The sequence below is a fragment of the Lacerta agilis genome, chromosome 12, assembly GCF_009819535.1.
Source record: "Lacerta agilis isolate rLacAgi1 chromosome 12, rLacAgi1.pri, whole genome shotgun sequence".
NCBI lineage: Eukaryota > Metazoa > Chordata > Lepidosauria > Squamata > Lacertidae > Lacerta > Lacerta agilis.
Window position 1 is genome coordinate 36,332,107 of NC_046323.1, and position 12,263 is coordinate 36,344,369.

A 12,263-nucleotide genomic window follows, 5' to 3' on the forward strand; every position below is an offset into this window, starting at 1 on the left:
ACACCAAAGCAACCTCAAGGTGAAAACCGAATGCATATGTGAACCAGTCCTTATTTTCTTACTCTGTAAGTCCTCCTATCCCTAGGAACTGGGAAGAGGAGGTGGGGTGGAGGGAAGAAAAATGCCCTTGCAATGACTTCTACAAATGGAACTGGAATTTCCATAGAGATTTGAACAGTGAGGTGACCAAGGAGTTTGCTTTCACGTCTTATAGCCTTTGTGCTGTGTTAATTAATCCAGAATAAATGTCCAGCATGCCATACTCCTGTCACCTGATTTGTGACTTAGGGGGGGGTCTGAGATGCCTCAAAGTTTGAGAATAATACCTCGGCTCAGAGCTACAAGAGAATCTACTGTAAGGTCATTAAGACTCGAGACCCCAGACTGTAAGACTGCAAGAAACACCATCCTCTATCTTGCAAACATGCTTATCATTTCAACGTGGGAACCTGCCCTGATTCCACCTGCCCAGTGGCACTTTCGACATTATCTCCTCCAAACACCATCCACCTTCACAGTAGGGCATAACTTACCCAAAAACCCCAGAGTACCGTATTTTTCGCTCCATAGGACGCACCGGACCATAGGGCGCACCTCATTTTTAGAGGAGGAAACATGAAAAAAAAATATTTTTCTGGTTTTCCTCCTCTAAAAGCCCTGGTTTTTTGGTTTTTTTGAGGATCAGCTAAAAGTTTTGCAGCTTTTTTGCAAAGGGAAAAGCCCTGGCTTTTTTGAGGATCAGCTAAAAGTTTTGCAGCTTTTTTGCAAAGGCAAAAGGCCTTTTTTTGAGGATCAGCTAAAAGTTTTGCAGCTTTTTTTGCAAAGGGAAAAGCCCTGGGTTTTTTTTTTTTTTTTTTTTTTTTGAGGATCAGCTAAAGGTTTTGCAGCTTTTTTTGCAAAGGGGGAAAAGCAAAGAGGAAAAGCCCCATTTTTATGGGGTTTAACTCACATTTCTGCAGCTGCTAAAGGAAAGGGAGCCATTTCTACTGTTTCCAGACAGATAATCTAATCAGCCAGTCACATGTCCTGGGGAAACAAACAGCCTCCCTCTGCAGCACATTCAACAATGGAGGCCGGGGCTGAAAGGGAGCCGGGACTCTTATCTCTCTCCCGATCTCTTGCTGATCAGCTGCTGAGCGGGGTCCTTTCAACACTCCATTTTCTCTTTGTAAAATAAAAAACACAATCTGCTTTTGGCCCCTGGGCAATTCAGCTCCAGGGACCACCATTCGCTCCATAAGACGCACAGGTATTTCCCCTTACTTTTTAGGAGGAAAAAAGTGCGTCTTATGGAGCAAAAAATACGGTACCTTGTGGCAGAGCTTGGAAGTCCATACATTCCAAACAAAACAAAACAGACGCCCATTTAACCTGCACAGGGTCTTTGATATAACCAAAGTGATTCTCTGTACTGAGGCTTCTGTTTACAAGAACAATATGACAATAAGAGTGGGCTGCAAAACAATTAATCCATGTTAAACCATCAGCCCCATCCCTAAAGAAAATTCACAAACAAGCCCTGTTCAAAGTGTTCACCTGTCATTTTAATAACCATTTCCTACATCATGGACCTTTTTGGAAACCACTTTTCATTTTCTTATATTGGGTGGATATAGTCAGTGAACTTAGATAATATGAAACTGACATTTTTCATTCTTCCCCCTTTAAGGAAAGTCACTCCATGCAAAGAACCATCAAAACAATTTTATTTCCAGTGTTTTAAGCGGGTATGCACACAGGCATGATACAGATTTGGATTCATTAAAGTCTTCATGCAGAATTATATTCTCAATAAAAGAAACCAGTTCCATCCAGGATCCACTATCTACACGCCTATGTTACAACATTTATATCAAATCTGGTATCTGAGGAAAAGATACACATGGAGTATATACATTTAAGTTATTTATTTTACAGAAAGATTAAAAATTCAAGTCACATAAAACTCAAAAACTGTATTAAAACTGGAATATAAAACTCAGAAATCCAACTGGAATGCCTAAGGAATGGAAGCTCTGTACCCACCTGTGTTAAAATTTGTAAAATGTCATGAAACGTCTTACCAGTACAATGTATTCATTTGTTGTTTATATTAACATCCTCTAATTCAACAATTATTATGGCACCCTAACAAACCAAATGAACTTTTTTTTTTTTTTGATGAGGCACTTGTTAGTGACTAAAGCCAAAAGAACATTTTTTCCTGCATACTAATGCCAGTTGTCAGTCATAAAAAACATGTACACATTACATAACATGTTGCATTAGATGCTTTGTTCCACATGTGTATGCAGCAATCAAATATACTTTTATTTAAAATAAATTTATTTTTATATATTTTTATATATTTATTTATATATATATATTTTAGACTCTACCCTCCCACCCAATATTCTGGCTGTATTAATGCACCATAAAGACCTTTTCCACAGCGCATATAGATGAAACAAACCTCCTTTGATAGCTGCAAAGTAACATCATACGGGGAAATAAACACATACAGAAAAACTGGGAAAGTGTTAAAAGAGAAGCTGCTAATTGAATTGCTGTAGTGGACATCTGAATTTCTCTCTCCATTTCAAAGATACTGGTAGAATCGAGATCTAACCACCTGGGTCCCAGATAATTTATGAGGATGGGCATCAACTGCTGGGCTGAAGTTGCTTTTGTTCATATTCTGGTAGCTTTCTCCATTAACATGGTCTAGTGGCTGTAGCGATCCTGACACTGGTGTTCGAGGAACCAGTGTCAAACTACTACTAGAAGAAGAGCCACCTTCCTCTGCCCACATCTCTGCAGACGAAGAGAGGTCTGTCTTTGACAAATCTGCTACTCTGCTAGTCTTCTCCCGCTTGGGCTCTCCACTTTCCCCCACGCTAAGGTCGGTTGTGCTAGTGCGTAGACGCTCTCGAGCAAGCCAGTCTGAAATGGAGAGGTCCTGTGCTGGGCATTTGGGCTTCAGCCGGTTTACGGCTGAAGCATCTTTCTCCCTATTGGGATTTTTCTCGTGGACTTTCCAAGAATTCAGAACACTTATTTCAGCAAAATCTCTCTGGCCTCCCAAAGTGTGCCTTCGCCTGATGTTCTTTCTCTTGGCGGTCTCTGCAGAGTTAGATTTCTGACTGCCTACTCCAAACATATCATCTGCGGACGACTTGAGCCGCAGTTTTAACCTGTCTGTAATCTTGAGTCTCCATGTGGGCTCCTGCTTTTCAGGCTCACTTCTAGCCGACGCAGCTAAGCTGCTGGTTGACTTTCCTTTCTTCATGATGTCAAACATTTTGGTCACCGCTGGCGACTCCTTCTCACACTTGCCATCTCCGGAGCCTTCACTGTCCGTCTTGTGCCGGGCTGATTTCTTCCGGGATAGCGTATCACATTCAATAAGTTTGTGTGAGCTAAACAGTCTGCGGTTGTCCAACTTGGGCGTTGAACTTCCCTCTGTGCAACATACTTCGCTTTCTTCAGAGTTCCTCCGGCTGCCCTTTGGCACGTCTTGCGCCTTCCCCCTGAACAGCCTTTCCACTGCAGAGCTCGTGGCAAAAATGGGGAAGTCGCTCTCGCTGTCCGATTCCACAGGGCGACCTTCACTGACCAGTTCACTTCTCTCATCGTCAGCCTCCTCTCCTTTACTCTCCGCAACTGACTGCACCTCAGGGCTTAGCATAGTGGAATCTAAACCAGCTAGGTATGTGGTAGATGAAGTTGTGGAGTAATCAGAAGTGATGGAGCTGACGTCAGCTGCTAAAAACTCACTGTATTTACTCTCAAGGTTGGCCAACTTTTTGCAGGATAATCTGTGCAGAGAAGCCTGTGAAGAAGTGCTAAGCATTGTGCCTGAGTCAGAGACTGTTTCTTCCAGTTGAGAAGAGGCTTGAAAAACAGGTGGTTTTGCACAATCTCTCTGGGTACTTAGCCGGAAGCTGAGATTTGGCGATCTCATATATTTTTGGTGGTAAGGTGTTGAAGGGTCTTCCGAGGGCCCACACTCTTTCCTTGGCAACGCAGCCTCCCCCTTGGCTGCCACAGAAGGCTTCTTAACACTGCTCTCTTTTTCCTTTGGAGCTACCGTTCTCGCATTTCTCCCTGCCATTTCCTTTTCCGGTTCCTCTTTAGGTGGGTTATCTTTTGCAGAACTGCCGCCAAAGTGCTCCCCTTGCTCCCTCTTGAAAAACACATTATCTAACTCATCTTCGGAGCTGCTGGGCTGCGGTTTCTCTTTTGTTTTTTTCCGCTTGCGACTAGCTGCTGCAAAGATGGAGGACTTAAGCAGTTCTCTGCTATACTGATCCTTTCCAGATCCCCAAGAACCCTGTATGGGACCGACAAGTAAACAAAACGAAATACCATCATAATTGTCGTCAGAGGTTAGAAAACAAAAATCCATGTTTTGTTTGACACAATAAAAGCTTACATTTAAAATGTGTGTCATCTAAAGAAGCGTTTTTGGAGTCTTACTTTAAATGGGCAAAGCTCTACCATTGTCACTGAACGGGAATGGGCCAGATGATTTCTTTAATAAATTCACCAATTCTACAGTCATCTGGTCTGAAATGGCTCCCTTTGTCTTAGGAATAAACTACCCAGAGCGAACATAAGGAAGAATATCAGAAGGAAGGTAGTGTGGGCCGAAGAGCCTTTTCCTACTGAGTTCTACTAGGATCTGCTTAGTTGAAGAAATTTTCCTCCCCAAAAGTTGTTAGAAGAGATAAACATGATCATTAAAATGTATTTTGAAAGTCAGGATATTATGTATGCAATATCCAAACAGTGGCGCTATCTTCTAATGCTAATTCATGACTGCAATTCCCAAATATTTTATTATTACTGTTGTTATTTATTATTATCCTCCCATATATAGTTCAGGGTAATGTACAAAATATGCTGAAAACACATGGAAAACAATATAATAATAATAATATTATTTTTAAAAACAGAAAATGGACACCCATGGCAGAGACCTTTTCATTAACTATATTTATATAGTTTCCTGAATGTACTCAACACCCTTTAACTACAGTACAGTATAGTGCTCGTTTTATTATACTATTCTTCTTGCACCAGTGGTGCTGCCGGTGCCTTTTGCAATATAATCTATATTTACAATAAAAGACTTTCAATCCTTTTGTAGATCTGACCTTTAGAAGACTATAGCTGCAAATCTTCATCCTACTCAACTGGGAGAAAGACCCACTGAATTTAATCAGACTTACGTCTGAATAGACACTGTTAGTATAGACACTGTTAGTATTTTAGTGCACTGAAATGCACTAAAATACCAGGAGTGTGGCATTTGTCTACTTCCCCACATCTGTATGCAAGTAACATAGCCGATACATATTTAGCTAGAAGAAAATTTAAAAGTACAATTATTTACCTTAGATTTTGCAGAGTCACTAGTAGCTGAATCTGTTGAGAGAGAGAAAGTCAAAATAGAGCACTTTAGTCATCACTGCACATAGCTTGATCTCACTCTATAGACAATGCTGGACGTATGAAAGAAGACAAGCACAGAACAAAATGTGAGAGCAAACAAGTAACAAAAAATTAAATAATCAGAACAAAGTGGATAATAAGAGCTCACAAAGATGCAAGCTGCACCACAGAAAGCCACCGCCATGAAAGGATGCCGTGAGTTGTAGGCAGAATCAGCTCAAATGACAGAAATGGCAAAGGAGCCAAGTTCTTCTAAATAAAGCAGAACAGAAATACTAATATTTATTCAATGTCCTAATACACAGCCCTGCAAAACCGCAGCTGAGAGACCTTTTCAGGATTGTACTCTGTACGCTCCTGTAAATAACATGCACAATTTTTTTTAAATTTTTTTTAAAGAGCCTTTGGCTACCTTCTGAAACAATTCTCAAATGTTCTTTTTGGCGAGTCATGTTTGTATGCTGCCATACTGTTTGCACTGGGGTTCACATGGGAAGGTGCCCCAGTTTCATTTTCAGGTGCTCCTCTGAGCTACACATTAAGGAAATTTCAATTTGTTGCTAGCTAGATTTCCACAGCTATCAGTTTTGTACTCGTCTCAAAAAAGAAGCGCTATTATGAAATGGAAAAATGGACACCATAATTTTACTGTCTGGCAGAAAACGACGACAGAGGTTAAACAGCTATAAAGGGGATAAGTGGGGGGCTAGCACAGTGACCAAACGACGTTTGACTTTGCCATTCTCCAAACTCTCAGGGGGTCCCCATCCCAACCTCAGAATTAATGAGCTGAGCCCCATGCCATGCCCCTTCTGACACATGGCTAATGACTAGAAAGACTGGTGGACCATACCATGCTATTTCTCCTCAGGGTCTGCTTCAGAAATAACAAGAAACAGCAGAAACACTTTTAAAAAGTAGCACTGATCTGTTCAAATACGCTTTAAAAGAAAAAAATTTACAGTACAGATCAACTAATTCTTTGTGCATTTACAAGAAACGGGGGTTTCTGCAGACAAGGCAGCTACAATGTGGGCAACAGTCCTCCTTCTTCCTACAGTTCCAGCTGTCCATAAGTGACATCACAGAGTCCACTAGTGACATCACCGTGTGATAGACTCCTCCCACTTCTCCTGTTTCAACATCAGGATAGAGGGACTGTTTCAATAAAATGCTGAAAAAAGTCTTCTACGGACTAAAACACAAACTAGAAACAAAGGGATAACATTTGTGATCAACAACATGCTTGGTTAGTGAAACAGTTATGGTGGCAGTGTGGGAAAACGTCACCGAGAGAGTAAGAGTTTTGCAACAGTAGTAGTGCTTAGCAGAATAATAAGGTGCCAGTCATTAAATAGAAGCAGCTTGTTTAGCAAAATATGAAACATACCCTATTACAAAATACTTAGGGAAAAATCGTGGTTAGTTTTCAAACAAAGTGAACTTTAAGCCTTCCTGACTTTGCAAATCAGTGCAATTTGAACAGAACGTGGAAGCTAAAGCTTTCTGCCATACCATCGACCTCTTACACACTAGCAGGAATCCTGTTCACCTCGTGGTAAGAATTACACGAAAAACCATGGTTAATGACACAATAGTGAGCATGCATAGTTCTCATGGTCTAAGAATTACAATTTGGTTGTCCAAGAACGCATCCCGAACATAGAACATGCATGCAACATGCCTAACCATTGTTCTCCTTTAAACAAAACAGTTTCAATCATTTAGATTGGGGGAAAATCAAGTTATTAGCAAATAAAAGGAAATAGAAGATTATAACAAATCATTAGAAGAGAATTTTCTAGCCTACAGACTAACACTGTCCAGGCAAGAGTTACCTGATACGTCTCCAGGAGATACTCCCGTCCTTCCAATGTTGGTGAGTAAATGATCTATGTTTGGCACTGGCTGAGATTCTACTGTGTTTTCCTCCTGAACTGCTGTCTACAGTTAATAAACAAAGATCTCTTCATCATTGTGTCAGAGTTAGAGGCTTCATCACGATTCAACAGTATTTAGTAAACTGCAATTATTCACCTAAGAACCAATTCCTCAATAAATCTAACATTTCTGTAAAACTTTAAGGGGTGCACACCCCCAAAACAGAGGGAAATAGAGAGGGGGAACTATTCTATTCAAGACAACCTCACAGTAAGTGGCACATTATCTGCTATTTTCATTATTGCACGGTAGTAGAGGGTTAGAAAGTTGCTTGTGATGAGCAAGTTTCACACATATGGAGAATATGTGCTCGTTGTAGAGATACTTTACTTTACTGTTGGGCCTAAATTAAGAGAGGCAGAATCCAAATAGTTAAGGGTCAGTACTTACAAGGGGCTCTTCAGCATCATCTTCTGCGAAAAACCAGTCATGCTACAATTTAAAATAAAAGAAGTGAAAAATCCCACAAAAGTGAAATCATGAAAATGTGGACGACGCCGAAATATAAGGAAAGGAGGATTGAACAGATCAAAAAAGAAGAATCAGAATCAAACCCAGTCTAGCTAAAGCGAGCAGCTCTGCCTGCATAATTTTTCCTGGGACAGCGAAATAAACTCACTTACTTTTTGGATGAGTGTTTCTACAATTTTGTATTGATCTGGCATGTGGGTAACCATGTGTGTCATGTTGTCTTCAGATGATCTCACAAGAGTTGGACCAAATACTATCGCCAGGTTTCTTGGTTCCATCTGACAATAAGAAAACAAATGTGATTTACTCGTTTGCAGAAGGGAATGCAGTTCCATAGCCTACTTTCACATCCTCTATAAAAGCAAAAACTGACTTTAGATGAATTTATAGAGGATAGGGCTATTGATGGCTACTAGTCATGGTATTATCTCCAGTATAAGAAGCAATATGCCTCTATATAACAGTTCCTGGGAAACCTGAGCAGGGGAGTGCTACTGCATGCATGTACTGCCGGCTACCCAAAGGCATCTGGTCTGGTGAGTCACTGTGGGGAAAAGGATTCTGAGTTAGGCAAATAGTTTGTTTAATCCAGCAGGGCCCCTTTTATGTTTTTTTTTCTGACAAAAGGGCAGATTTTACTAGTGATTTCTAGCTGTTCACTCTGTAGATTAAAGAACAGCATAGCAAACCTTGGCAACCTCCCGCCCTCCAACCCCAATGTTGACAAGTGTCCAAAACATGGCTCCATTTAGCGCACCATTTTCTAATCATACTGGGAGGAAGCAGAGGTTGGATGACCACCTTTAGTTGAGATTCCTTGTATTGCAGGGGGTTGAGCTAGATGACCCTCGGGGTCTCTTGAAACTCCACAATTCTATGATTCTTCAGGATGCAAAGAACTGCAAATGTTAGCAAATAAATCCTACCCTTCCTTCTCAGCGGCCTCCCAAGCGAAAGATGCAGAGCTCAGCGTTGCTCCCCTAAGAAGTTCTGAGGCTCTAAGCCAATGCTGCACATTCAACATTCCTATGCAGCTGCTGTTCTGCAAGCTAACCAGTGAGCTGCAGCTGCTCCCCACCGAATCTAAAAGGTACATTTCTCCTGAAAAAGGTCTTAATCTTGCAGCCCTCTGCTCATTCCTAGGGGTTTCCTAGCCAGCACACCATGCAGCAGCAACTCCACCTGGGGGCTTCCCATCCATCCTCTGCCCATTAGCCCTAGATGCAGCTTAGCTGGAGGGAAAGAAACATTGCTGCAGACCTGAGTGCACCACTTTGGAGAAATAAAGCAAAACATCTCTGGTTCAACAAAACACTTCCCCATCCCCATTATCTCAGGCTTGGAATTTCCTTCTTCTCACCCAAACTTCAACAGGAAAGCAGCTCACTAAGTGTTGGGGTGGCCACTATTTTACAGCAGCTCATGAGTTTTTCCAAGTCCCTTTATGCTTCTTCACCTGCTTTTCACAGGTTTCCCCCACGCTCACACCATGGCTTAAAACTCACCAAGTGGAAAAAGTGAACACAAGTTAAAATATAGTGAGGGCCCAAATGGCCTGGTCTATGCTTAATATCATGAAAACCAGAGTGCTGTCTTTATGACTTGATAAACAAAATAAAAGCCCTGAATATAAACCTGAATATAAACTTTATGAACACATAATCCAGCTACCTTGTTCTTCTCCGAGTTTTCTGCTACCGTTTTCAAATGTGCAGAGAGAAATTTGAGTGTTTCATAATGGTGTTCAGGTAAATCACGGATCTGAAACACATGATTTTATCACACAGTTTTAAAAGAATCATCCATAACCACAAATGATTTGCCTGAGTGGGTATATAAAATCAGCATACCAGCCTTTTTAGTGTTTTTAGTCGTTCCACAGGATCTACTTTTCTATTGGCATCTATGAAATCTGCATATTTGTCTGAAGAGAGAAAATTTTATTTTATTGCAAGACATCATATACAATCTAACAGATTTTTTATTAGGAAAAGAAAAGAAATGCAATATGACATAAGCAAAGGAGTGGAATACACATTATAAATTCATTATAAAGCAAGCAGATGATTCAGCCTACATGAGTCCCTGTATCCTGTCTACTAGAAATTGAACAAAAACATATTATATAGGCTATAAATTAACTCCATAAGAGGTTCTAATAACATGAATTTTAATTGTAAAAAACCCCACCTCATTTCTATCTAACAGTGATTAAATGAGGCTTAAAATTATACCCTGTCATTCATTTGTACTTTATCTGAAACTATTGTCCTATTTGGACAAAACCATAATGAATGTATAGAGCCTGCCTGAATAAAACTACATCTGACAATGTTAGGATAAATTTCAGATCATCTAGATACTAATGGTTAATTGTATTGTACCTATTCACTTTCAAATAAGGAAAGATTTGTCTAGGGGGGTTGCTCTTAAACAACCAAGTCCAAACTTATTCCAGCATTTGTTGATTTCAATCTCCCCTCTTTCTTTTTCAAAAAATAAAATAAAAATATGACAGTTCCCCAAACAGAAATCAAAGTATAGAGTTTACTTAAGTGATTCACTGACCAAGGTCAAGTGACTAACAACTCAAATTTAGATTTTTCTCAAGACATACACATGTGTGTGTGTGTGTGTGTTGTTGTTGTTGTTGTTTTGCAAAAGACTATATATTAATATAAACCATAACCTCCAAGAGCTATATAACTCCACCTTTAATAGCTACTTTAACCACCTTTTTTATGGAAACTGGCACACATAAACAGCAGGTGGTGAAGCCTTGGCTCAATTTCTATCTCAAGCTCCTCTCAAAAGCCACAGGAGCAGGGCTTCTAAAAGGCAACAACTGCAGAAGCAGCAACAAGTTCTGAGCACGTTATTTGCGAGCAACAACTTGTGACCTGCCTACAAGTAGGCCTGCATGACCTGTGACCAACCCACCCAAATACAACTCAACAACCATGAATGGCAGCTCACAGGGGCTCACGGAAGCTCCTGCTTATAAAGCCAAACACCTGACACCCTACAACATATGACTGATGGAGTTGGGCCACAATTTGTGCAGGCCTGTCCAAAGACAGCTACCTTATACCACAGTTCCATCTAACTCAGCACTGTCTACTCTGACTGGCAGCAGCTCTTCAGGATCTCAGGCAGAGGAAATACTTCTATCTGCTCCTTTTAGCTGCAGGTGTAGGATTGACCCTGGGAACTTCTGCATCCAAAGCTGAGTTATTGGTCCCATTCCCTGTCTTAAATCCCTTTTAGAAACTGGTAAAAGAAGGTGGTCGGGTTTAAGGAACATTGAAATGAATAAGAGCAATATTTAATGACTGATTCATGCCTTGGGATAAGTGGAAAAGGAAAGAAGAAAATAGTTCATCAAGCAACTAGATTGTATATTCAGTAGTGTAACAGGCAGAAGTACTGGGAGTAAACTAGACACTCTTTAGAAATTATCAGAACAGTTATTTGGTTTAATCTACCATAAGGAATTTACAACACGGCTTTCATTTTAAAAGGGCCATTTGATTTGAAGAGAAAACTCACCATTAGTGAAGAGAGGTTCTGGAAGTTTTCTGAAGAAGGATTTCAGTAAACTACTTATGACATTCAAGTCTCTCCATTTCTAAGAATTGAGAAACAAGAGCATTCTTGTTAGCCTATAGTTAACTGAAAACTTTATAGAGGCAGAAATACACATGGCATCACTCACATCATCTTGAACGTCAATGTCAGTCATCCCTTTGTTGAGCTCTTCTTGCATGCTTGAGATAGCAGCATTATTTCCAGGAACCCTATAAATACCGGTATACTCAAGGCCTCTTTCTTCAACAAGTTTGCAGCATATATCAACTATTAGTGGAATATACTGAATAATCAGAGAGAGAGAGAGAGAGAGAGAGAGAGAGAGAGATATTTACTACTTCTTCCCCATAGTGTTTTGTGAACACAAGGCACATTTTCAAAGCAAAATGTAAATGTGTGATTTTTAACTCAGACCTTGTTGCTCTGAGCAGGGGGACAGTCATCTAGCCTGACCCCAAAAGTCCCAGCAGCAGATGGCTTCTTCTCAAAGGTTTTTCTCATGATACTGGGAATGTTTCGCCATGTACCTTTTGGTGGGCTCGTATCACCTTTTTCGTAAAGGAACAAAAGCAACACAGAAAACAGATTTTTAAACAAAACATTCCATGATCTAATTGAAGATGACTCCAAATAAGTTCTTTCTTGGTAGAACTATCAGAATAAGCAGTAAGACCATATACACAGGAAACCCATACAGATCGAGCAACCACCACAAACATTATTGTTATGTGTTACCTGTATTTTCTTATTGACAACCCACTTCTGGCTTCCAAACCACCTCCCAACATTTCCCAATTAATAACAAGAAGCAAGTTTCCAACACATCA

General features: G+C 40.3%; 1 protein-coding gene across 8 annotated transcripts in view; it reads right to left on the bottom strand.

Annotated features, from left to right (window-relative positions):
- Window positions 1-1,689: 1,689 nt before the first annotated feature.
- The window catches only part of ARHGAP21 (Rho GTPase activating protein 21), a 104,943-nt gene continuing 94,369 nt past the window's right edge, over window positions 1,690-12,263 (bottom strand). For all 8 annotated transcript variants that reach the window (XM_033165096.1, XM_033165094.1, XM_033165093.1 and 5 more), the window contains 10 exons: window positions 11,851-11,984; window positions 11,564-11,719; window positions 11,398-11,476; window positions 9,699-9,772; window positions 9,520-9,609; window positions 8,001-8,126; window positions 7,768-7,809; window positions 7,275-7,380; window positions 5,378-5,409; window positions 1,690-4,312 (listed from right to left, as the gene is read on the bottom strand). In XM_033165096.1, the coding sequence (XP_033020987.1) occupies window positions 2,579-4,312; window positions 5,378-5,409; window positions 7,275-7,380; window positions 7,768-7,809; window positions 8,001-8,126; window positions 9,520-9,609; window positions 9,699-9,772; window positions 11,398-11,476; window positions 11,564-11,719; window positions 11,851-11,984 (2,573 nt within the window). In that variant the 3' untranslated portion in view covers window positions 1,690-2,578. The remainder of the gene's footprint in view (window positions 4,313-5,377; window positions 5,410-7,274; window positions 7,381-7,767; window positions 7,810-8,000; window positions 8,127-9,519; window positions 9,610-9,698; window positions 9,773-11,397; window positions 11,477-11,563; window positions 11,720-11,850; window positions 11,985-12,263) is intronic.